This window comes from Oncorhynchus clarkii, chromosome 1, assembly GCF_045791955.1.
Source record: "Oncorhynchus clarkii lewisi isolate Uvic-CL-2024 chromosome 1, UVic_Ocla_1.0, whole genome shotgun sequence".
Classification (NCBI taxonomy): domain Eukaryota; kingdom Metazoa; phylum Chordata; class Actinopteri; order Salmoniformes; family Salmonidae; genus Oncorhynchus; species Oncorhynchus clarkii.
This window is the reverse complement of record NC_092147.1, coordinates 76,991,703-77,019,166: the sequence shown is the minus strand read 5'-3', so window position 1 is coordinate 77,019,166 and position 27,464 is coordinate 76,991,703. Positions and strand designations below refer to the sequence as shown.

General features: G+C 44.0%; 1 protein-coding gene across 2 annotated transcripts in view; it reads left to right on the top strand.

The window, feature by feature from the left end:
• The window catches only part of LOC139412626 (attractin-like protein 1), a 319,192-nt gene that overhangs the window by 247,856 nt on the left and 43,872 nt on the right, over nt 1-27,464 (top strand). For both annotated transcript variants that reach the window (XM_071159320.1, XM_071159317.1), the window contains one exon: nt 18,417-18,530. In XM_071159320.1, coding sequence (XP_071015421.1) covers nt 18,417-18,530 — 114 coding nt within the window. The remainder of the gene's footprint in view (nt 1-18,416; nt 18,531-27,464) is intronic.

The following is a 27,464-nucleotide window of genomic DNA, read 5'->3' as shown; positions in this document are numbered from 1 at the left end:
GGATGAGTACTGTCGGGGCAGGCCAATGATGGGTGCTAATTTGATGTGATATAATTGATGAACTCTGAATCGGCCCACTTTCTTCCTCCCCTCTCTCCACCTCCTCCCCCTGGCCTCCACGGTGTGAAATGTCAACAGTGTGTGATTTACGTGCTCTGTCACTGCACTGTTTAACACCTCGACTGGCCCATCTGGGGACGGGAGAGGAGAGAGGGAGAAAGCCATGTAGTATGGATGTTACTCCTCTTCCGTCCCCTATGGTTCTCATCAACTCATGTTCTCTCTCTCAAACAACCTCTCTCTCTCTCTCTAACAACCGCTCTCTCTAACAACCGCTCTCTCTCTAACAACCTCTCTCTTTCTCTCTAACAACCTCTCAATTCAATTCAATTCAAGGGCTTTATTGGCATGGGAAACATGTGTTAACATTGCCAAAGCAAGTGAGGTAGATAATATATAAAGTGAATATATAAAGTGAAATAAACAATAAAAATTAACAGTAAACATTACACATACAGAAGTTTCAAACAATAAAGACATTAAAAATGTCATATTATATATATATATACAGTGTTTTAACAATGTACAAATGGTAAAGGACACAAGATAAAATAAATAAGCATAAATATGGGTTGTATTAGCAATGGTGTGCGTTCTTCACTGGTTGCCCTTTTCTTGTGGCAACAGGTCACAAATCTTGCTGCTGTGATGGCACACTGTGGAATTTCACCCAGTAGATATGGGAGTTTATCAAAATTGGGTTTGTTTTCTAATTCTTTGTGGATCTGTGTAATCTGAGGGAAATATGTCTCTCATACATTGGGCAGGAGGTTAGGAAGTGCAGCTCAGTTTCCTTTCCTTTCTTTCTTTCTCTCTCTAACAACCTCCCTTTCTTTCTTTCTCTCTCTAACAACCTCTCTTTCTTTCTTTCTCTCTCTAACAACCTCTTTCGCTCTAACAACCTCTCTTTCTCTGCCGCTCTCTTAACCCACATGATTTTTCTTTCTCATCTTCTCTCTACCTCTCATCTTCTCTCTACCTCTCATCTTCTCTCTACCTCTCATCTTCTCTCTTCCTCTCTCATCTTCTCTCTACCTCATCTTCTCTCTACCTCATCTTCTCTCTACCTCTCATCTTCTCTCTACCTCTCATCTTCTCTCTACCTTTCATCTTCTCTCTACCTTTCATCTTCTCTCTACCTCATCTTCTCTCTACCTCATCTTCTCTCTACCTCTCATCTTCTCTCTACCTCTCATCTTCTCTCTACCTCTCATCTTCTCTCTACCTCATCTTCTCTCTACCTCATCTTCTCTCTACCTCATCTTCTCTCTGCCTCATCTTCTCTCTGCCTCATCTTCTCTCTACCTCATCTTCTCTCTACCTCTCATCTTCTCTCTACCTCTCATCTTCTCTCTACCTCTCATCTTCTCTCTTCCTCTCTCATCTTCTCTCTACCTCATCTTCTCTCTACCTCATCTTCTCTCTACCTCTCATCTTCTCTCTACCTCTCATCTTCTCTCTACCTTTCATCTTCTCTCTACCTTTCATCTTCTCTCTACCTCATCTTCTCTCTACCTCATCTTCTCTCTACCTCTCATCTTCTCTCTACCTCTCATCTTCTCTCTACCTCTCATCTTCTCTCTACCTCATCTTCTCTCTACCTCATCTTCTCTCTACCTCATCTTCTCTCTGCCTCATCTTCTCTCTGCCTCATCTTCTCTCTACCTCATCTTCTCTCTACCTCTCATCTTCTCTCTACCTCTCATCTTCTCTCTACCTCTCATCTTCTCTCTACCTCATCTTCTCTCTACCTCTCATGTTCTCTCAACCTCTCATGTTCTCTCAACCTGTCTTCTCTCTACCTCTCTCATATTCTCTCTCATCTTCTCTCTACCTCTCATCTTCTCTCTACCTCATCTTCTCTCTACCTCATCTTCTCTCTACCTCTCATCTTCTCTCTACCTCTCATCTTCTCTCTACCTCTCTCATCTTCTCTCTACCTCATCTTCTCTCTACCTCTCTCATATTCTCTCTCATTTTCTCTCTACCTCATCTTCTCTCTACCTCTCTAATATTCTCTCTCATCTTCTCTCTACCTCTCATCTTCTCTCTACCTCTCATCTTCTCTCTACCTCTCATCTTCTCTCTACCTCTCATTTTCTCTCAACCTGTCTTCTCTCTACCTCATCTTCTCTCTACCTCTCTCATATTCTCTCTCATCTTCTCTCTACCTCTCATCTTCTCTCTACCTCTCATGTTCTCTCAACCTGTCTTCTCTCTACCTCATCTTCTCTCTACCTCTCTCATATTCTCTCTCATCTTCTCTCTACCTCATCTTCTCTCTACCTCTCTCATATTCTCTCTCATCTTCTCTCTACCTCTCATCTTCTCTCTACCTCTCATCTTCTCATCTTCTCTCTACCTCATCTTCTCTCTACCTCTCTCATATTCTCTCTACCTCTCTCATATTCTCTCTCATTTTCTCTCTACCTCATCTTCTCTCTACCTCTCTAATATTCTCTCTCATCTTCTCTCTACCTCTCATCTTCTCTCAACCTGTCTTCTCTCTACCTCATCTTCTCTCTACCTCTCTCATATTCTCTCTCATCTTCTCTCTACCTCTCATCTTCTCTCTACCTCTCTCATATTCTCTCTATCTATCATATTCTCTCTCATCTTCTTTCTACCTCTCTCATCTTCTCTCTATCTGTCATCTTCTCTCTCATCTTCTTTCGACCTCTCTCATCTTCTCTCTATCTCATCTTCTCTCTACCTCTCTTAATATCCCTTTTACATCTAGACAAAAACCTGTCTTCTTCATACCGTATTTTGTTTATAGCTGATATAGGTATGTGACAGGACTTCGGCAGGAAAAATATTTTCTCCAATTAGCAGACCATTACTGAATGGGAATGGATCGATCACAGTGTGGGCTGTCCAGTTCAACAGAATTAAACACAACACAATAATGTATCTCTGTCTCACACACATTACTACACACAATGAAGGAGAATTTATGTGGAACCTGCTCCTTATGATGTAGCAGCTGCCCTGTGGAACCTGCTCCTTATGGTGCAGCAGCTGCCCTGTGGAACCTGCTTCTTACACTTACAGATGTCAGATCTTAATTTGACCCGTTTCTCACTGCAGAAAATGAATCCTGCAGCAATGGGAAATGTGAATTATTCTGTGCATTATATTTAATGGACATTTTTCTAGGTGTTAATACATTTTTAGTTAGGATAAATCAAGTTAGGAATGTTAAAGTGGAAGTTATACAAACGTTGGAAGTCCTTTTAAACATTGAATACACAAGTTACATTTCCTGCTGTGCATTATTCATCTAAATTCTGTTTTAGGATTAAACCATTTTTCAATTGTTCAACACACTGTCACTGCTACTGTTGATTGGCTATTATGGTTATAAAGACTGTTCCACTTCTCAGTCAGTTAGCTTTTCATTTTAAAACCTTTATCCAAAAGCCACTTTTAAAAAGTTGAAACCCATTTGTTTGCCCAAAGTGACTCTTCTAAGAACATTCAGTTGACTGTTTCATCTCTCAGGTATATCTTTGCCCTTGTTTGCACAGATGCGATTTCTCAGTCTCTTTCAACATGTAGACAAATGTTGCTGGGAAACTTTGGAAATACGGCGGAAATTATGTTTGTTATCACCTCTGCGTATTATGCCCAGTGGCATACAGAGGCGATGTGGGATGCAGGGAGGGGTGTCGTGGTGTTTGTTATCACCTCTGCGTATTATGCCCAGTGGCATACAGAGGCGATGTGGGATGCAGTTAGGGGTGTCGTGGTGTTTGTGACTCAATGGGTCCAGTGTAATAGCGCCGTATTGTTGTCTAATCACAGCTCATCTCAGGGGACCCCTCTCATTCACTCCAATAGATAGCCTGTTTTAAATATTTAATGCCAATAACCTCTGCCTATCCTATCACTCCTCCATCCCAAGCCGAGCGTCAGCCAGAGGACGGGTGTTTAATAAGAAGATAATGAATGAATAATTGAAAGGATATCAGTCGCGTCTGCATCAGTGTAGAGCTTCAACAATGCCCAACGTGTTGTCTCCTGACGGTCGTCAAGGGCAACATACTGAGGCGTGTGCACTTGGACAAAGTCATGACAGAGACTTCCCTAGATCTGCTGTTACAGTGGGTTGGTAGTAGGAAAGTGGAGCGTCTTGTTCCATTCCAGCACACCTCAGATAGACATGTTACACTTAGCAACATGCCATAATCCATGAGTTACAGGTGTAGATTTCTGTTAATTCATGCCTGCACTGACACTTATGCTGTCCACTGGTTAATAGGTAGGTACAGTGCCTTGCGAAAGTATTCGGCCCCCTTGAACTTTGCGACCTTTTGCCACATTTCAGGCTTCAAACATAATGATATAAAACTGTATTTTTTTGTGAAGAATCAACAACAAGTGGGACACAATCATGAAGTGGAACGACATTTATTGGATATTTCAAACTTTTTTAACAAATCAAAAACTGAAAAAATGGGCGTGCAAAATTATTCAGCCCCTTTACTTTCAGTGCAGCAAACTCTCGCCAGAAGTTCAGTGAGGATCTCTGAATGATCCAATGTTGACCTAAATGACTAATGATGATAAATACTATCCACCTGTGTGTAATCAAGTCTCCGTATAAATGCACCTGCACTGTGATAGTCTCAGAGGTCCGTTAAAAGCGCAGAGAGCATCATGAAGAACAAGGAACACACCAGGCAGGTCCGAGATACTGTTGTGAAGAAGTTTAAAGCCGGATTTGGATACAAAAAGATTTCCCAAGCTTTAAACATCCCAAGGAGCACTGTGCAAGCGATAATATTGAAATGGAAGGAGTATCAGACCACTGCAAATCTACCAAGACCTGGCCGTCCCTCTAAACTTTCAGCTCATACAAGGAGAAGACTGATCAGAGATGCAGCCAAGAGGCCCATGATCACTCTGGATGAACTGCAGAGATCTACAGCTGAGGTGGGAGACTCTGTCCATAGGACAACAATCAGTCGTATATTGCACAAATCTGGCCTTTATGGAAGAGTGACAAGAAGAAAGCCATTTCTTAAAGATATCCATAAAAAGTGTAATTTAAAGTTTGCCACAAGCCACCTGGGAGACACACCAAACATGTGGAAGAAGGTGCTCTGGTCAGATGAAACCAAAATTGAACTTTTTGGCAACAATGCAAAACGTTATGTTTGGCGTAAAAGCAACACAGCTGAACACACCATCCCCACTGTCAAACATGGTGGTGGCAGCATCATGGTTTGGGCCTGCTTTTCTTCAGCAGGGACAGGGAAGATGGTTAAAATTGATGGGAAGATGGATGGAGCCAAATACAGGACCATTCTGGAAGAAAACCTGATGGAGTCTGCAAAAGACCTGAGACTGGGACGGAGATTTGTCTTCCCACAAGACAATGATCCAAAACATAAAGCAAAATCTACAATGGAATGGTTCAAAAATAAACATATCCAGGTGTTAGAATGGCCAAGTCAAAGTCCAGACCTGAATCCAATCGAGAATCTGTGGAAAGAACTGAAAACTGCTGTTCACAAATGCTCTCCATCCAACCTCACTGAGCTCGAGCTGTTTTGCAAGGAGGAATGGGAAAAAATGTCAGTCTCTCAATGTGCAAAACTGATAGAGACATACCCCAAGCGACTTACAGCTGTAATCGCAGCAAAAGGTGGCGCTACAAAGTATTAACTTAAGGGGGCTGAATAATTTTGCACGCCCAATTTTTCAGTTTTTGATTTGTTAAAAAAGTTTGAAATATCCAATAAATGTCGTTCCACTTCATGATTGTGTCCCACTTGTTGTTGATTCTTCACAAAAAAATACAGTTTTATATCTTTATGTTTGAAGCCTGAAATGTGGCAAAAGGTCGCAAAGTTCAAGGGGGGCAAATACTTTCGCAAGGCACTGTAGTGTTGACTGGGAATGCAGAGTAAATGTCAGACATGGACTCTGTTGTAGTTACTGTAGCTCACAGCCACCCACCACATGTCAAGATATAGGGCTAACATGCAAACATGACTCTTACTATTTGGGCAATGTCTAATTGACTGGTTATACAAACCGACTCCAGCTCACATCAAAACATTATACACACATAGTACCATTGTACTACCTGACACAGAAATGCCATCGTGAAGAAGTATGCACCTCTGGTTAAGACAGCATTGTTAAGATCTAAGTCACATACAAGTGGGATTCCTTGTGAATTCATTGCAACAGCATTTGTATAATTGATATATAGCCTATAGGCTTGGTCTATATACAGATGTTCACAAGGCCACACATTCTGCCTGTATCCACAACACTAGCTTGTGAGTTAGTGGGTTGGTAGTTGGAAAGCGGACCATCTTGTTCAATTCTAGCACACCTCTATTAGAGAATCGGATGATCCTACTCAGAGCTACCATAATGTCTGTTAGTGGATGTGTAAAACTTCAGTTTGAACACTCAGAACTCAGATGATAAGATTCAATCAGACGTTAGATGTTTGTATTATAGTTCTCAACCCAAATGTCACGTTCCTCTTCATTAGGGCTGTATTGATGAACACAGGGAGTCTCATTAAGAGTTGGACAGGTCTTGTTTGCAGTTCTTCTCTGATCCCTGACTACGACATTAATCAGGATAAGCCCAGAGGAGTCTATCATTGATTAAATAATCCAGTTTAGGATGCAGGTGGGCAGGACCACAGGTCCATCGTCTTCTGGCTCTCACTGTAGAAATATAGCATGAGGAATGTCTTCTCAAGGAGCTTGGCATTTCACTACATTAGAGTGTTGTGTTTGTTAAAACATACACGCTGAAGATTAGTGGTTTGCTGGACAAAAAGCCAACCTCCTGTCAATGACTCGCTATGCCCCCAAATCATTACTTTTTTCATATTCTATTTTTCATGTTCTGAAAACGGGTCAACTCCTCAAGCCAAAGCACAGATGATGTTGTTTTGATGCGTGTTTGTATTTATTTATGTGTCCTATTGAACTTTGCCGCTCAGTGCCCTGCTGAAGGGGTGGGTTCTAGCCCATAGAGGTTTAGAGAGTATCAAAGTGTGAATTTAGTACACCTAAGCTACTCTTGCTTTGGGCAGCTGCCATTTTAATCCATTTAAATCATTGATCACCACTTGGAGGGCCATTGCCAGCCTGCAATACAGCCGTCAAAATGTCATCTTGAAGGTACTTTAACGATGTTTGTTATTTTTTTGTGCACATGTGAAAAATAGGTTTGACCTAATTGGTTCAAAGTGTCTCTGCCCCTCACCTCCCTTTCCCTCTCATGTCTGCCTGTCGTTGTTTACATCATTCTGAAATTAATTAGGCATTTTATGGGTCGTTTACAGGCAGTTGAATGGCTTGTCCTTCTTGCCTTGTGAAGGACTTGTCAGGGGAGATAAAATACACATGCTCTAACAGGGCACAGTATCTACTGGTCTCACCTCCCTCCCCCCCAGCCCCTCCGCCTTCCTGTTTATGATCGCCTCTCTGAGTGTCCAGACCGATTAATCAAGCCTCTACCTCCCCGACCCAGCTCACCTTGACCAGCTCACCGTCCCTCACACCAACCCTGCGGATGGGATAGGATAAGAGCTAACGCTAACACACAGAGACACACCGCTCTGCTCCCTTTAACCACATACACCTCAGTGCTGTGATCGACATCGAGCTAGCAGCCATGCTAACAGACACAGTCTGACACAGCAGGACAGGTTAGCGTTCCAGGCAGGCAAGCAGAAAGACATGTTACACTTAGCAACATGCCATAATCCATGAGTTACAGATGTAGTATTCTGTTCATTCATGCCTGCACTGACACTTATGCTGTCCACTGGTTAATAGGTAGGTAGTGTTGACTGGGAATGCAGAGTAAATGTCAGACATGGACTCTGTTGTAGTTACTGTAGCTCACAGCCACCCACCACATGTCAGGATATAGGGCTAACATGCAAACATGACTCTTACTCTTTGGGCAATGTCTAATTGACTGGTTATACAAACCGACTCCAGCCCACATCAAAACATTATACACACAGTACCATTGTACTGCCTGACACAGATATGCCATCGTGAAGAAGTATGCACCTCTGGTTAAGACAGCATTGTTAAGATCTAAGTCACATACAAGTGGGATTCCTTGTGAATTCATTGCAACAGCATTTGTATAATTGATATATAGCCTATAGGCTTGGTCTATATACAGATGTTCACAAGGCCACGCATTCTGCCTGTATCCACAACACTAGCTTGTGAGTTGGTAATCTCAAATAGTGTAAGTGCACCCAGTATCCATACAGGGAACAAGTCCTCTGCTTTCTCTCTGTTTATCATACTGGTGTGTGATTCAGGTGTGTTTCTTGTGTGTGTTTGCCAATTCACTGGCTGAGCTTATTTTTGGGATGTGGGGTGTGGGTTTACTGGAATGTGGCTTTGAATATACATACCAGTCAAAAGTTTAGACACACTCATTACAGGGTGTTTCTTTATTTTTACTATTTTCTACGTTGTAAAATAATAGTGAAGACATCAACACTATGACATAGCACATATGGAATCATGTGGTAACCAAAACAGTGTTAAACACTGTCAAAATATATTTTATATTTGAGATTCTTCAAAGTAGCCACCCTTTGCCTTGATGACAGCTTTGCACACTCTTGGCATTCTCTCAACCAGCTTCATGAGGAATGCTTTTTCAACAGTCTTGAAGTAATTCCCACATATGCTGAGCACTTGTTGGCTGCTTTTCCTTCACTCTGCGGTCCAACCCATCCCAAATCATCTCAATTGGATTGAGGTTGGTGGATTGTGAATGCCAGGTCATCTGATGCAGCACTCCACCACTCTCAAATAGCCCTTACACAGTCTGGAGGTGTGTTTTGGGTCATTGTCCTGTTGAAAAACAAATGATATTCCCACTAAGCGTAAACTAGGTGGGATGGCGTATCACTACAGAATGCTGTGGTAGCCATGCTGGTTAAGTGTGCCTTGGATTTAAATAAGTCACTGACAGTGTCACCAGCAAAGCATCCCCACCTCCTCCTCCATGCTTCACGATGAGAACCACACATGCGCAGATCATCGGTTCACCTACTCTGCGTCTCACAAGGACATGGCAGCGGTCTAATGTCCATTGCTTGTGTTTCTTTGCCCACAAAAGTCTCTTCTTATTATTGGTGTTCTTTAGTAGTGGTTTCTTTTCTGCAATTCGACCATGAAGGCCTGATTCACGCAGTCTCCTTTGAGCAGTTGATGTTGAGATGTGTCTGTTACTTGAACTCTGTGAAGCATTTATTTGGACTGCTATCTGAGGTGCAGTTAATTCTAACAAACTTATCCTCCACAGCAGAGGTAACTCTGGGTCTTCCTTTCCTGTGGCAGTCCTCATGAGAGCCAGTTTCATCAAAGTACTTGATGTTTTTTGCGACTGCACTTGAAGAAACTTTGAAAGGTCTTGACATTTTACGGATTGACTGACCTTCATGTCTTAAAGTAATGATGGACTCTCGTTTCTCTTAGCTTATTTGAGCTGTTCTTGCCATAATATGGACTTGGTCTTTTACCAAATAGGGCTATCTTCTGTATACCACCCCTACCTTGTCACAACACAACTGATTGGCTCAAATGTATTAAGAAGGAAAGAAATTCCACAAATTACATTTTAACAAGGCACACCTATTAATTGAAATGCATTCCAGGTGACTACCTCATGAAGCTGGTTGAGAGAATGCCAAGAGTGTGCAAAGCTGTCATCAAGGCAAAGGGTGGCTAATTTGAAGAATCCTAAATATAAAATATATTTTGATTTGTTTAACAATATTTTGTTTACTACATGAATCCATATGTGTTATTTCCTAGTGTTGATGTCTTCACCATTATTGTAGAAAATAGTAAGAATAAGGAAAAACCCTTGAATGAGTAGGTGTGTCCAAACTTTTTAATGGTAACAGCAACACAACCCCTTTTGGCATTTGTCTTTTCTGTAGATGCTACCACTATATCATCAAAGGTATTGTCTAAGTGAGTTTCAGAGATTGTCAGTATATGAATGTCATCTGTTACTAGCAAGTTATACATTTCATGAACCTTGTATCTTAGGCTACATATGTTTAATGTGGGTTATTTTAGCACTTTTCTGGGATTAAAAAAACAACTTTATTTAACTAGGCAAGTCTGTTAAGAACAAATTCGTATTTACAATGATGGCGTACCGGGGAATAGAGGGTCAACTGCCTTGTTCAGGGTCAAAATGACAGATTTTTACCTTGTCAGCTCGGGGATTCGATCCAGTAACTCTTTGTTTACTGGTCCAACTCTCTAACCACTAGGCTACCTGCCGCCCCTACACTCTAACCACTAGGCTACCTGCCGCCCCTACACTCTAACCACTAGGCTACCTGCCGCCCCTACACTCTAACCACTAGGCTACCTGCCGCCCCTACACTCTAACCACTAGGCTACCTGCCACCCCTACACTCTAACCACTAGGCTACCTGCCGCCCCTACACTCTAACCACTAGGCTACCTGCCGCCCCTACACTCTAACCACTAGGCTACCTGCCGCCCCTACACTCTAACCACTAGGCTACCTGCCGCCCCTACACTCTAACCACTAGGCTACCTGCCACCCCTACACTCTAACCACTAGGCTACCTGCCGCCCCTACACTCTAACCACTAGGCTATCTGCCGCCCCTACACTCTAACCACTAGGCTACCTGCCGCCCCTACACTCTAACCACTAGGCTATCTGCCGCCCCTACACTCTAACCACTAGGCTACCTGCCGCCCCTACACTCTAACCACTAGGCTACCTGCCACCCCTACACTCTAACCACTAGGCTATCTGCCGCCCCTACACTCTAACCACTAGGCTACCTGCCGCCCCTACACTCTAACCACTAGGCTATCTGCCGCCCCTACACTCTAACCACTAGGCTATCTGCCGCCCCTACACTCTAACCACTAGGCTATCTGCCGCCCCTACACTCTAACCACTAGGCTACCTGCCGCCCCTACACTCTAACCACTAGGCTACCTGCCACCCCTACACTCTAACCACTAGGCTATCTGCCGCCCCTACACTCTAACCACTAGGCTACCTGCCGCCCCTACACTCTAACCACTAGGCTATCTGCCGCCCCTACACTCTAACCACTAGGCTATCTGCCGCCCCTACACTCTAACCACTAGGCTACCTGCCGCCCCTACACTCTAACCACTAGGCTATCTGCCGCCCCTACACTCTAACCACTAGGCTATCTGCCGCCCCTACACTCTAACCACTAGGCTACCTGCCGCCCCTACACTCTAACCACTAGGCTATCTGCCGCCCCTACACTCTAACCACTAGGCTACCTGCCGCCCCTACACTCTAACCACTAGGCTATCTGCCGCCCCTACACTCTAACCACTAGGCTATCTGCCGCCCCTACACTCTAACCACTAGGCTACCTGCCGCCCCTACACTCTAACCACTAGGCTATCTGCCGCCCCTACACTCTAACCACTAGGCTACCTGCCGCCCCTACACTCTAACCACTAGGTTATCTGCCGCCCCTACACTCTAACCACTAGGCTACCTGCCGCCCCTACACTCTAACCACTAGGCTATCTGCCGCCCCTACACTCTAACCACTAGGCTACCTGCCGCCCCTACACTCTAACCACTAGGCTATCTGCCGCCCCTACACTCTAACCACTAGGCTATCTGCCGCCCCTACACTCTAACCACTAGGCTACCTGCCGCCCCTACACTCTAACCACTAGGCTATCTGCCGCCCCTACACTCTAACCACTAGGCTACCTGCCGCCCCTACACTCTAACCACTAGGCTATCTGCCGCCCCTACACTCTAACCACTAGGCTATCTGCCGCCCCTACACTCTAACCACTAGGCTACCTGCCGCCCCTACACTCTAACCACTAGGCTATCTGCCGCCCCTACACTCTAACCACTAGGCTACCTGCCGCCCCTACACTCTAACCACTAGGCTATCTGCCGCCCCTACACTCTAACCACTAGGCTACCTGCCGCCCCTACACTCTAACCACTAGGTTATCTGCCGCCCCTACACTCTGACCACTAGGCTACCTGCCGCCCCAAATGCTTGATAGTTTTGATTGTTTTACTGGGAGGCTTATCAGAAGTAGACATGACTGATATGTATGTTTGAGTTGATAGTGCGGTGTGAGCTGCACACAGCAGACTTCATACTAGGGCACACCACCTCAGTGCTAACAGTATAACTCTGGGTCATAGACACATGATTACTGTATACAATAGCTATCGTATCGACAGAGGCATTCGGGGGCCATAAATTAGATTACTTTCATTATGACTTGCGATGCTCCTGGGTCAATGTACAATTCAAGGAAAGCCAATATATTGTGATAATGTATTGATCCTATAGCTTACTGCACAAACCTCATTGCTACAGAACTATTTTTAATAGGTTATTGTTGCGTAGGCTTACGTTTTTTAATTCATGTAAAAAAAAAATCTGAGCAGAAGATCTCTCCTTGCATTTTGACTGAGAGTGATCTTGACTCAGAAAAGGTTGGTGACCACTGATCTAATTGATCTACAAGAAAATAACTTGAAATCCTTACTGTAACTCTTTTTATAGATTCTACCAACAAAAGGGTTGATGATCTTGTTCGGGATGTAATGGACTTTGAACACAGTATGGATTTTACACAGTCAGAAGTGGATGTGCTAAAGGACACGAATGTCACCAGCCTGGCTGCATTCATATTCCTCTTAGATGATTTTGCTAAATTCCAAACAACACTAGACAAACTCTTTTCCAAAGAAAATTACCTGGGAAATGAATCCAGGCGAAACAACATTTTATAAATTTGAATCAAAGACGTTAAAACTGAAACTTGCCATTACACAGAAATCAAGGCAAGGATACTCCTGGCAGATCTCCCTAAACTGGACCCCGAAGTTTATTGAGATGGAGATGGCACACAGGAAAGACATGATGGACGGCCATCATCTATACTGGGGAGACTGCCCAGGTACAAAGACGAGGAGATTCTCAAGAGAGCCAAGTGCCTGAGGGTAACTAAGTTCTTCATCAATCCAGACTTCTCTGAAAAGGTACGCCTCAAAAGGAACTGCTGCCATTGAAGAACGAAGGAGAGGCAACTTCACATACCTGAAGTACGACCAGCTGGTTGTTCACCCCACCCCCCTCGTAGGCCTATGGCAGGTGACTTGGCTGTAGTTCTCTGGTCTATCACATGGATTAATTTGATTTAACACACACCTACATATTTATTGAACATTGTTTTCGGTCATGTGTTTCACCTAAGCACATGACCAAAAACACACATTGCTCTAAATGTCATGAACCTCTGAAGCCATTGTCAAGGTGCATTCCTTCAGAAGTGCACCCCTATTGATGAGACTGACACAAATGTATGGTTGTATCGGACATGAGGCATGCATTTCTATGTTTCCCTCCACTCTCTAGTTGATTCCCACTGTGTTTCTATCTCTCTTATGTGGACAGGATGTCAACCCTGATAACCTGCTCTTTAATCCATTTGATATTAACATAGCTTACGATATATAGACGCAGTTTATTTGGAACACCCATTTACCACCGGGTTTAACCCCCTTTGCCGCTAGAACAGCCTGAATTCTTTGGGGCATGAATACATTGCTCAATTGGTATCAAGGGACCTAACGTGTGCAGGAAAACATTCCCCACACCATTACACCAGCCTGTACCGTTGACACCAGACAGAATGGGGCCATGGACTCAAGCTGCTTTCTCCAAATCCTGACTCTGCCATCAGCATGATGCAACAGGAACCGGTATTTGTTGGACCAGGCAATGTTTTTCCAAACCTAAGTTGTCCAGTGTTGGTGATTGCATGCTCACTGGAGCTGCTTCTTCTTGTTTTTAGCTGATAGGAGTTGAACCCAGTGCGGTCGTCTGCTGCAATAGCCCATCTGTGACAAGGATCGACAAGTTGTGCATTCTGAGATGCCGTTCTGCACGTTATTTGCCTGTTTTTGGCCTGCCTGTTAGCTTGCACAATTCTTGCCATTCTCCTTCGACCTCTCATCAATGAGGTGTTTTCGCCCACAGGGCTGCCGCTGACTGGATGTTTTTTGTTTGTCGCACCATTCTCAGTAAACCTTAGACACTGTCATGTGTGAAAAGCCCAGGAGGCCGGCCGTTTCTGAGATACTGGAACCTGCGCGCCTGGCACCGACGATCACATTCTGCCTGCGTTATATAGCAATCCACAGCCACGTGAATCACTGTCTGTAGGAGCGATCCACTGAGTGTATGTTGATCCAGATTTAACTTTCGTGAAATTTACCAGAGATTAGTCTATCATGTGACTATTAGAATGTTAGACTACTATACAGGTTGTTAAAATGTTTATCTTATTCCAAGACAAGCTTATTCTCGACCTTTCATTTGAACGTTTGCACTCTTCCTAAAAACATGAATTGCCATTTCAGAAACATGGTTAACTGAATTGACAACAATGTCTCCTTATAATGTTGTTCACCACCGTAGAACATCAAAAGTGGGGGAGGTGTCCGTTTTTGTTCACAAAAGTTTTCAATTATTTTCAAGTGAGGACCTCACACTTACATCTGATGTTGAATTGCTTTCCATGGAAGATCCCGCCTGTTAATTTATAATTTAGTGGTAAAACAGTGGTAATTGGAGGTGTCTATCGGACATTGGTAGTTGTATTGATGTCCTTGCATCAACCTTGGATTTTATTTATAATGAGATAAAGTGTGTTTTCTATTGGGTGATAACATTAATTGATTAAAAAAATGAAAACCACTCACTACATCCGACTTTTTAAATACTTTCTAGCTATCTGTATCCCCTAATCTACAAGCCCACAAGCGTGACCAGTTCCTCTGCCATCCTTATTGATAATATTTGTACACTAAATCAGGTATACTTTATACTGACATTTCTGACCACTTTCCAATATTCCACTTCTCGTTGGCAGCTGGAAATGAACAGGTGGGAATGGATAGTAACATTAAATGTAGAATATTTAACTAAAGTAATTCTGAGTGCTTTTAAGATGTTGGTTGATGATATTTAATTGGAAACATTTTATAATCATCTCGATGTGGAGTCTGCTTACCAGACTTTTCTCCTTCAATTCTGTATTTTACCATTGCTTCCCATTAGTCAGACCTACGTAGTATGAGAGCACCAGATGGGTTCTGGAAACCTTGGTTTATAACTGGTCTAAAACAAATCCTCAGTAAAAAAAATATATATATATATATATTTAAAAAAACATTTTTTTTTTTTTTTTTACAGATTACACCCCCCTGAATTCTGCCAATTACAAAAATTATAACAACAAATGTAACCGTCTACATGAATAATTTAAACAATATAAAGTCAACTTGGAAAGTCATCATCTGTTGAATAAGAAAAAATATTCTACAGCTATCCCATCTCAATCTACAATTGAATGGAAATATGACCGATAGTGATCCTGATGTTATCTCATGTGAATTGAATAATGTTTTTGTGAATGTGGGTTCCTCTCTTTCAAAGAAAATCTGAAAAATGTATGGAAAGCCCTTGGATTACATTAATGGGCATTCCTTTTTGCTTCTGTTTGATCCACCTGATATACTGTTTAAGGGGTGATGGAGGTCATTGGTAACTTAAAGATTTCAGCAGCAAATCATGAGATTTGTGCCTCTTTTGTGAAATTGGTGTCGTCCTCGATTATTGAGCCTCTAACGTATATCTTCACCAAATCAATGAAAACTGGTATTATTCCAAAATATTTTTTAAAAATGTCAACGTTTTCACCCTCTAAATCTGGGGATCCAAGATCTTTTACAAATGATCTCCCAATATCTGTACTACCATGTTTTTCTAAAGTCCTAGAGAAACTGGTGTATAAAAGAATGTTTAAACATTTAAAACCAACACTGTATTCTATATGCGTACCAATATGGTTTTTGTAAAAACTACTCCACAGATATTACAACTTGTGGATGAAATCTTTACATCCCTGAACAACAATGAATACGCTCTTAGTATCTTTCTAGATTTATCCAAAGTGTTCTACACAGTTGATCATTAAACATGATTTGCTAAATTGCATTGTTACGGTTTTCATGATTATACATATAAATGGATATATAATTATGTTTATGATAGAGAACAATTTGTATATGCAAATGGCTGTGCATCTACCAGGGCCATGATATCCTGTGGCGTTCCACAGGGTTCGATCTTTGGACCTTTGTTATTCCTAATCTATATCAATGACCTAGCTGCTGTGTCTTCTACAGTGATGATACGACTTGATTTTATCACACAAGAATTTCGATTCACAAATCAATGAAACCAACTCAGGCATGGTCAAGTTTTCTGAATGGTTTCAGATAAACAAATTATCTTTAAATGTTAAAAAAAATCCAACTTCATTGTATTCATTGGTAAGAATTCAAAATATTGCCAAAATAATAAGAGCCAGAATCTCAATTCGTGAGATTGAAATGAAGCAGACTTCAGTCACTAGATGTTCTCGTTGATGAAAAGTTGTCCAGGAAAGATCATATTAACTTTGTCTGCAGCAAAGTGGTGAAGTCTGTTTTGTTAATTAGGCTTGCTTCTTAACACTATACTACAGCTTAATTTACCCAATCTCACTAACTGCAATTTTGTCTGGGCCAGTACATAATATGCTTCCTACCTACACAAGTTACTCATTACACAGAAGACATTTGCAAGACTAGCCACCACCTCTAACTACTTGGCTTCATCTGCCCCTCTGTTTAAGAAACTCAATACGTTGTCTGTCTACAAATACACATACCTCCCAGACAGCCTACCTAAACCCTTCAATGGATTCTTTCAGGTTAATTCCCAAATCCATTCATACAACTCAAGACACAGCGATAACCTTCACCCTCCCCACTACCACACCTCACATAGTCAATTATCTAGTCTAGAGGACGGAACCTCTATCTTCACATTGCCAAAACATCGTCATCCCTCAGTAAGTTTAAGCGTAGACTAGGGTTCAGCCTGATGATCCAAATTACCCAGTAGTCTCCTCCATGTAGCCTAACTCTCTCACACACACATAATCAAACATGTTTTTTCTTATATACTGATTGTATCATGTACGTTTGTAATTAGTATGCTCTGTTTAACTGATTGAACAAACTTTTTTTTGAACTATATTTGTATATAGTAGTGGTTATAGTGGTTTTCATTTCCCTTTTGGGTTTCCAACCTCTCATAGTTTTTTTTCATCTGTACTGTTTTGTCTTTCACTTGTTTTGTTTGGTGCGAATAAATAAAAGCTACCCCCCCCCAAAAAAACAATTACGTGTATACTGGGGTATTATGAAATCCGGACGGTATGATTTTCAATACTGTCATCAATATCGTTTGGGGCGCCCTACAGCTCGAGGGGAGGGGAGGAAGGAAATGATCTCCAGCTCATCGCTGCGGCTATGCATTTGGTTTGATAACTTGCTAGCTAAGTGGCTAGCTTGCAAGATCAAGCTTCTTGGTTGCCACAGAGACAATCATTCTCCTTCTGAATCAAGATCCCTGCAGCCCAAATTTGTTTTTTTGTGGAGGGGGGTTGTTTACGTTTGGAAAGAAATCGCACCCCTTGTGTGTACTGTCGGTAATTCCGTTTACCCTGGGGGTACATGAACGGTATAAAAAAATCTGCATACCGCCCAACCCCAATAGCCTATTACCACTGTCCAATACGGTATGTCTCAAGCAAGACTTTCTACTGAAGCTCAATGAGGAACACATTGACGATGTAAGCCTAACATTATGCATAACTGCTCTGATTTGCATAGAACAGGTGCTTACCCCCAAGCTAAAACAAGAACACTAGAAACAAAAGCCCAATAACTAACTAACTTTATTGAAGCGGAAAAAGCTTGGGAAAGTGAATACGTTTTTCTGTGTGGGTGTACGTCCGTGTTTTACGTGTCTCTCTGTGTGTGTCTTTGTGTGTATCTTTGTGTGTGTGCATGAGTGTATGGGTGTACAGTCATACACATGAGAGAGAGAGGTGTGTGTACCAGCTCTTATCTGTACTGTGTGTCTGTGTGGTCCCTATCCAGCCAGGCCCTGCCTGTCGACACTATTGTTCCCACCCTGTCTCCGTTTGTGTTTGTTTTCTTCGGGGTGTTTGGAGCACACGCCGATAAAGAGCTGCTCAGCGTCTGACTCAGAGGCTTTGTTCATCTGCCACTTCCTCATTATTAAGTTTTCCTCCCTCCTCTCTTCCCCTCTGCCTCTTTCTCCCCCACCCCTCCTACTGTTTGTCTCTTCTGCTCCCTTCTCTCTCCCTCCCTCCTTATTCCCGTCTACAGCAGCTCATGCGGGAGCGACAGCAGATGGCCAGCCGTCCCTTTGCCTCGATTGCTGTGGCGCTGGATGTAGGTGTCGACCAGGAACAGGAAGAGCTGCTGCAGGGCCTGGTGGAGGTGTGTACCTTAAATGCAGTTCATTAGCATATTGTTTTCCATGGCGATGGTGACACCCTGGAATCCAGGCTTGATACCGAGATCGCCCACAGCATTCAATGTTGTGTGTAGACACTGCAGCGTGGGTGTGAAAAAGCAGGTCTTTTTCACAACTTGAAATGCAAAACATATGTGGCCAACTCAAACAAATACTGAAGGCATTGTTGGAAATCACACAACAAAGAATATGTCCAGAGTTTAGCGTGGCCTTGTTATGAAATATGGACATTCTGAAAAGCAATTCCTTGTCTTGCTGTATTCCCTATTGGTCCATGGGTTAGGCCTTTTCACAGGCTCCTTTCCAGCACAGTTCCAGCAGCTACAGTGGATGTATAGCCAGGCCAACGCAGTACAGCTTGGCTTATCTTGGCTCGGCTAGTGTCAGTAGTTTGAAAAGGGTATTACTAGTTTGCCTCCAATATATGACTTTCTGAATTGTGTTTACTATCTCCATCTATGGGTATTGGGTATGATCTGATAATCTACCTCTGAAAATTCCTAGTGGTTGTGTGTGTTCTCCAGGTCTCTCTTTCATAAAAGATTTACTGGCTCCACCACAAATCTCTAACAGTTGCTGCCTGCCGGCCAGTCCACATCTGGCTTTAGTGAAATTGATAGTGAGTTTCGGGAGACAACTTATGCTCTGAATGCATAATTTCTGTTATTAATATAGTAGAAGCTGGTTAGCGTTTTTTGACATGAATCTTGTTTTGGAGTCTACTAGCTGGTACAGCCAAGTCATAAAATTTGATTTTAAGCCTTGCTTTTTTTTTTTACCCCCTTTTTTCTCCCCAATTTCGTGGTATCCAATTGTTAGTAATTACTATCTTGTCTCATCGCTACAACTCCCGTACGGACTCGGGAGAGACGAGGGTCGAAAGCCATGCGTCCTCCGAAACACGCTTCTTAACACAGCGCTCCTCCAACCCGGAAGCCAGCTGCACCAATGTGTGGTGCGCGATGAGACAAGGATATCCCTACCGACCAAGCCCTCCCTAAACCGGACGACGCTAGGCCAATTGTGCGTCGCCCCACGGACCTCCCGGTCACGTCTGGCTCTGGCTGCGACAGAGCGCGAACCTAGAGTCTCTGGTGGCACAGCTAGCGCTGCTATGCAGTGTCCTAGATCACTGCGCCACCCGGGAGGCCCTCTTAACCACACTGCTAACCCTAACCTCAAATTAAGACCAAAATCATGAATTTTTACTTTGCAGCTGGCCCATCTAGCGGAAATCGCTCAATTCTGCCTCCAGGAATAGACTCACCCCAATAGTAGATGGTGCTATTATACTGCATGGGCACATACCCTATGTTAGCAGTAACCCCTTAGATTAGTGATTTTCCCCCCAGCTAACGCTACTGCGTTTATCGTCATCCAACTCAGAATAGATTTTCTTGTTATTTTCATGTTTCTCCCATTTTGAGCTCCTGAAGGTGAGAAACAATGAAATGGAACGGTATCTTCACATAAAGGTTAATTAAGTAACATCTGGTGTTGCTCCACATGGACTATTTAGCATAATTGTATATTAAATAATACAATTGTTTCAACTGTCAGACTTGCTGATGAATGAGTGTATTCATCATAGGATTTCATTCCTAATTTGGACAGTTATTGTGTAACAGCGAGTTCTGGACCTGTGTTTTTTTTCTGGACAGGTGTATTTTGGCCAAATCCATTAGGAAAAGGTGTGCAGGAGGGAGTTTCAAAGGTTTGATTCCGCATTTTGATAAGCTTATTACATTTGAATTGTATGGAAAGTGGTGGAATTTGATTAAATTCCCCCAAAATAGAGACTCGGCTGCAGGAAGGGCACACACACTAAATGAAGAATGATTGGAATGGTTAGTGTGATTTATCTAAAGCAGTGTTACATTTCTGTTTAATAGACATAGCATGAGGAGGTTGGCCCATTTTGCCTTACCTGTAACCTGAACAGATGGATAACGCAGGGACTTAAAGCCCTTTCTCAATGGAGCAGTTAGCCAACGTGCGCTAAGTGGAGATGACGTTTTTAACACAGCTTCTAGATAACTGCTGAACTGTATTTCACTCTCAAGGATCCTCAACTCTTCTGAGGTGAGTAATGTCTCACACAACTCTTGTGAGACGGTGTGTTTCGTGGATTCCATCCCACACCCAGCCCCTCGTAGAGAGTTGGTTGGAGGTGAATTATTGTCTTTGGAACAAGCGAGATGAACTTAAGTCTTTCTGATGTTCTCTTCAAACACAACGTTTTAAAGACATTCTCTTTTATGAGAATCTTCAAAAAAACAGCTGCAATTATTGACATCTGGTAAAAGTCAGGCAAACAAGTGACAGTCTGTTATTTACCCAGAGAAATATAACATTTCATTACAAACCCTGCATCTGGATAAGATCAGCAAGACGAAGGTCATTGGAGGCACATATTGCTAGCAGATGTAAGATCATCTGCATTTATTAGTTTAAAATCAGATGAGTTTTCAATGAAAACCGCACAAACATAAGTTATTGTCATCAGAGTGGTTGATGGAAGACAAGCTATCCAAAGTACACACTATGAAAGAGTAGGGTTAGGTTATATGGCATGTCATTAAAAAAGCAAATCAAACGTCTTGTGTGGGTATTTTGCCTTGGCCTATAGTATGTCTATAGTAATCTATCAGGCAGATGTTAACAGTTTATGGTTATGACATGATGATTCCAATATTGTTTGTTTAAATTAAAAGTAGGGAACTTTCCAGACCATGAGTGACCTTGTTGGACTACATGTAATGAGGACATGAATAATGGGGCATTATGGCATAGCTGACCCTGTTTAGGATTTTAGACTAATCTGACAGAGTTGACTAAATCTCTGGACACATCTTTCAGGAATCACAGTTTTGAGAGAAATATTATTTAAAGTCACAGAGGGTTATCTCAAGTTAATATCCTTTACTACAGGTTTTTAGGATTTTAAAAACGTTTTTGGAGATTTTGGAGTTGGGATCCTTTGCTCCGGACAAGGGCATTTCCAGGCATAGAGCCGACATGGAAATGAATAATATTTAAAGGATTAAAAGAATTTCCAAAACCAATATTTGCCACAGAAAATTCTGCTAAATGTACATTTTAAGCTCAAATAATGCAACAATACATTTTTTCTAACTATCAAAATAGTTTCCCTGCCAGACATTCTCCGACTTTCAAGAATCCCTGAGCTAAGTTCCTGCTATTCTACACATTTGGCCATGAGGCTGAGAGAAAATGTTGCTGTTTTAAAGCTAATTTCATGGGGTTGGGAGCCTCCTAAGCTCGTGACCCCTTACAGGTGTGTGTGATACGCCAGTGAGCCTAAGGCCAAACGGGAGTGAAATAGGTCCTGGGCTCCAGTCATTTGTCCCCTACCCTCCCCTGCCGTTGATAAAGGATGTCTGGAGCTGTTATTCATCAGTGACCTGAGGGCTCTCTGTAAAACAGGCCTGTTAGAAGCACACCACACAACCTGAGTCAAGAGTTGAACGACACAATGTAAGGGCAAAATACCCCAATCTTGAGTCTATAATAACCATAGAGTGAACTACCAGCCTAGAAGGTAAATCACACTCCAGTTCCCCCTCCTCCTCTCTTGTTTTATACTGTGGCTCAAAATAACCGGGCCACAGTATAAAACAAGAGGTAACTCATCAGCATCAATCACATCTATACAACATCCGCGTAACGTCGTAAAGCCGATGAGCCGACAGCAACGAGCATCTGTAAGACTCCCGGACGCACCTCTCCTTCCGTCTCAGAGTGATATATGGCGCTGGGTGTCATAATGCTATTTAAGGGGGAGAAATTAATCAATTTCATATCTAAGGTTTTAATGCGCTGTATTTATTTTCCAATCTGGGGGATTTCATACGCTGTGGGGAGCAGTGAGGAGATAAAGAATATTTATAATACCTGGGAGGAAAAGGCTGTGTGGTTTATCAGCACTCACAAAGCCTTTCATCAGAGAGGGAGCAGGGGAGAGTGAACCCAGATCAGCACCCACAAAGCCTTTCATCAGAGAGGGAGCAGGGGAGACTGAACACAGATCAGCACCCACAAAGCCTTTCATCAGAGAGGGAGCAGGGGAGAGTGAACCCAGATCAGCACCCACAAAGCCTTTCATCAGAGAGGGAGCAGGGGAGACTGAACACAGATCAGCACCCACAAAGCCTTTCATCAGAGAGGGAGCAGGGGAGACTGAACACAGATCAGCACCCACAAAGCCTTTCATCAGAGAGGGAGCAGGGGAGAGTGAACCCAGATCAGCACCCACAAAGCCTTTCATCAGAGAGGGAGCAGGGGAGACTGAACACAGATCAGCACCCACAAAGCCTTTCATCAGAGAGGGAGCAGGGGAGAGTGAACACAGATCAGCACCCACAAAGCCTTTCATCAGAGAGGGAGCAGGGGAGACTGAACACAGATCAGCACCCACAAAGCCTTTCATCAAAGAGGGAGCAGGGGAGACTGAACACAGATCAGCACCCACAAAGCCTTTCATCAGAGAGGGAGCAGGGGAGACTGAACACAGATCAGCACTCACAAAGCCTTTCATCAAAGAGGGAGCAGGGGAGACTGAACACAGATCAGCACCCACAAAGCCTTTCATCAGAGAGGGAGCAGGGGAGACTGAACACAGATCAGCATCCACAAAGTCTTTCATCAAAGAGGGAGCAGGGGAGACTGAACACAGATGAAATAAACCTGCATCTTCAGCAACACATGTAGAAATACATGACAACACACACAAACACATGCAAACACACACCTTCCATCATTGTCAATTATTAATTGGACATAGGTTCACTTTGCAGTAACCTGTGCCTCTGTTTTCAACCAAGTTTAAAGTTTAGAAAGGAAGACAGAAGCTTGAGTCTTAGCACGTGTTGCAGTGTTATTAACTCTCACCCTTTGTCAATAGCAGCTCGGTCAGAACAAACACATTCCTCCTAATGTTCTATTTGCGTTGAACAGAAAGCCTGGACTATTACAATGGTGGCCCAAGCATATTTCAGTGCTATGATGGAGTCACCTGCTGATTCAGCTGGGTAAACTGACTCTCTTTCCCATTTGTCCATAACTATCAATCTCAGCGGAGCAAACACTGTTTACTGGTGGGAAATGGGGAAAATTCTGCAGTGATCTTCCTGGATGGTATTCTGCTTTCCATGAGTGTAGAAACCTGCCTTACTACTCTGTTTCTCCGTCCCCGTAACAGTTTGTTTATTCTGGAAACAGCAGGTGGGAGCGTTTTTACTTGTTTGAGAAACGATGCTTGTCCCCAGCTAAACTTCTTTTTTTGTAAGCTCCTCTGTTGAGCTTCTTCATTTGAAGGGCGAAATGCTGTGAGAACTAAAAATGTGGAGCTTGTTCTTGGCCGTTATGGACACAATCTTGTCTTTTTAAATATACCTGGTCACATCCTTGTGGATCCTTGTCTACCATCCAGTTTCACAAGGGCAAACACAGGCCTTCCATCTAACTGTGGTAAGCCTGCCATGTTGCGTTATGTTTTGTTTTGGGTCTGAATATCCAGCTATTTATTTCCCAGTCACGGTACTGCAATTCAAACTCTATAATTCCTCCCAGATCCACACACCATGAAGGGCTCGCATGAAACATCCATAAATAACAGCTTCAGTCTCCCCCTGAAGACCTGCACCCTGTTCACCCTGCTTTACAATCTCCTCTAAAGGTGACCTACAGGTCAGCCAGGGAGAGGCTTTGAGAGGATCAGTGGAGCCGACCCTCTGCCTTTCCTCACAGATCCCTCCCTCCATTCCTACCCTCCCTCCATTCCCTCCCTCCCTTCCTTCACTCCCTTCCTTCACTCCTCCTCCGGACCGTAATGGTTTGCCTGTCTCCTCTCCGGCTGTCTCAGATTCAACTGACCTAGCAAACGGTCACATTAAGTCTGAAACATTGGATACATCATTTTCATAGTGCTTTGCTTCGTGTTTGAGGCGAGAACAGGACAGAACATATCTGATTTACAACCAGTGCAGCGCAGGCCTGGGTTGGGTTCCAGATGTATGGGCTGGGTTCCAGATGTATGGGCTGGGTACCAGATGTATGGGCTGGGTACCAGAGGTATGGGCTGGGTACCAGAGGTATGGGCTGGGTACCAGAGGTATGGGCTGGGTACCAGAGGTATTGGCTGGGTAGCAGAGGCTGGGTTCCAGTTGTATGGGCTGGGTACCAGTTGTATGGGCTGGGTATCAGATGTATGGGCTGGGTAGCAGAAGCGTGGGCTGGGTACTACTTCTATGGGCTGTGTTCCAGATGTATGGGCTGGGTACCAGATGTATGGGCTGGGTACCAGATGTATGGGCTGGGTACCAGATGTATGGGCTGAGTACCAGATGTATGGGCTGGGTACCAGCTGTATGGGCTGGGTACAATATGTATGGGCTGGGTACCAGATGTATGGGCTGGGTACCAGATGTATCGGCTGGGTAGCAGAGGCTGGGTACCAGATGTATCGGCTGGGTAGCAGAGGCTGGGTACCAGATGTATCGGCTGGGTAGCAGAGGCTGGGTAGCAGATGTACGGGCTGGGTACCAGATGTATGGGCTGGGTACCAGGGGATGGGTACCAGAGGCTGGGTACCAGAGGTATGCGCTGGGTACCAGAGGTATGCGCTGGGTACAAGAGGTATGCGCTGGGTACAAGAGGTATGCGCTGGGTACCAGAGGTATGGGCTGGGTACCAGAGGTATGGGCTGGGTTGCAGAGGCTGGATACCAGTTGTACGGGCTGGGTACCAGATGTACGGGCTGGGTACCAAATGTATGGGCTGGGTACCAGATGTATGCGCTGAGTACCAGAGGTATGCGCTGAGTACCAGAGGTATGCGCTGAGTACCAGAGGTATGGGCTGGGTACCAGAGGTATGGGCTGGGTACCAGAGGTATGGGCTGGGTACCAGATGTATGGGCTGCGTACCAGATGTATGGGCTGAGTACCAGATGTATGGGCTGGGTATCAGAGGAATGGGCTGGGTACCAGCTGTATGGGCTGGGTACAATATGTATGGGCTGGGTACCAGATGTATGGGCTGGGTACCAGATGTATCGGCTGGGTAGCAGAGGCTGGGTACCAGATGTATCGGCTGGGTAGCAGAGGCTGGGTACCAGATGTATGGGCTGCGTACCAGATGTATGCGCTGGGTACCAGAGGTATGCGCTGGGTACCAGAGGTATGCGCTGGGTACCAGAGGTATGCGCTGGGTACCAGAGGTATGGGCTGGGTAGCAGAGGCTGAGTACCAGATGTACGGGCTGGGTACCAGAGGCTGGGTACAAAATGTATGGGCTGTGTACCAGATGTATGGGCTGGGTACCAGATGTATGGGCTGGGTACCAGATGTATGGGCTGCGTACCAAATGTATGGGCTGGGTACCAGATGTATGCGCTGAGTACCAGAGGTATGCGCTGAGTACCAGAGGTATGCGCTGGGTACCAGAGGTATGCGCTGGGTACCAGAGGTATGGGCTGGGTACCAGAGGTATGGGCTGGGTACCAGAGGTATGGGCTGGGTACCAGAGGTATGGGCTGGGTAGCAGAGGCTGGGTACCAGTTGTATGGGCTGGGTACCAGTTGTATGGGCTGGGTATCAGATGTATGGGCTGGGTAGCAGAAGCGTGGGCTGGGTACTACTTCTATGGGCTGTGTTCCAGATGTATGGGCTGAGTACCAGATGTATGTGCTGAGTACCAGAGGTATGCGCTGGGTACCATAGGTATGCGCTGGGTACCAGAGGTATGCGCTGGGTACCAGAGGTATCGGCTGGGTACCCTATGTTTGGGCTGGGTACCAGAGGTATGCGCTGGGTACCAGAGGTATGCGTTGGGTACCAGAGGTATCGGCTGGGTAGCAGAGGCTGGGTACCATATGTATGGGCTGGGTACAAGATGTATGGGCTGTGTACCAGATGTATGGGCTGGATACAAGATGTATGGGCTGGGTAGCAGAAGCTGGGTACCAGTTGGTTGGGCTGGGTACCAGTTGGATAGGCTGAGTACCAGATGTACGGGCTGGGTACCAGATTTATGGGCTGGGTACCAGACGTACAGGCTGGGTACCAGTTGTATGGTCTGGGTACCAGAGGCTGGGTAGCAGTTGTATGGGCTGGGTACCAGAGGCTGGGTACCAGATGTACTGATGATCCGTGATTATGGGATGTAAAGAGAGTGGTGAAACTGAATATGTGGGCATTTTTGACAGTGTCTCATAGAACCGCCTATTAGCACGAGGACAAGTACAAGTCATTCTGCTGTTATTGACACTGTCTTTGTGATAGGAGGAAAATGGGCTATGTCATTGTTTAGTAATGAGTCTGGGCAGGTTAACATTGACACTAGACAAGGTAATGGTTTTCTGATGTCCCATTGCAGGATGCCTAGTATCACCGAACCCTAACCCACTGATTGCCAAAATTATTGCTGCATACTATTCAGCCAACATTATTGCCAAACTGGTTATATGTGGGTGGCAGGTTGCCTAGCGTTTAAGAGCGTTGGGACAGTAACGAAAGGTCGCTGGTTCGAATACCCTAGCCGACTTGGTAAATAATCTGTCTGTGCCCTTGAGCAAGTACCCTAATTGCTCCTGTAAGTTTCTCTGGATACGAGTATCTGCTAAATGTAACTGTGTGTGTCTGTGTATCTGTCAATGACACACGGTGCCATTTTATCCAGGGTAGGTCTGACATATTCAACCATTGATGCATAATGAATCTGTTCTTGAAGAGACCTTCATCACCATTTTACCTCTACAGTCATTACACGCAATCAGGCTACAGTGAACTTGCTGCTAGCAGATGGACCTCAATAGTCCTGTGGAGCAGAGGTTATCGTTTGATTGCATTAATCAGTCCATTAGCGTGCGCTAGCTGC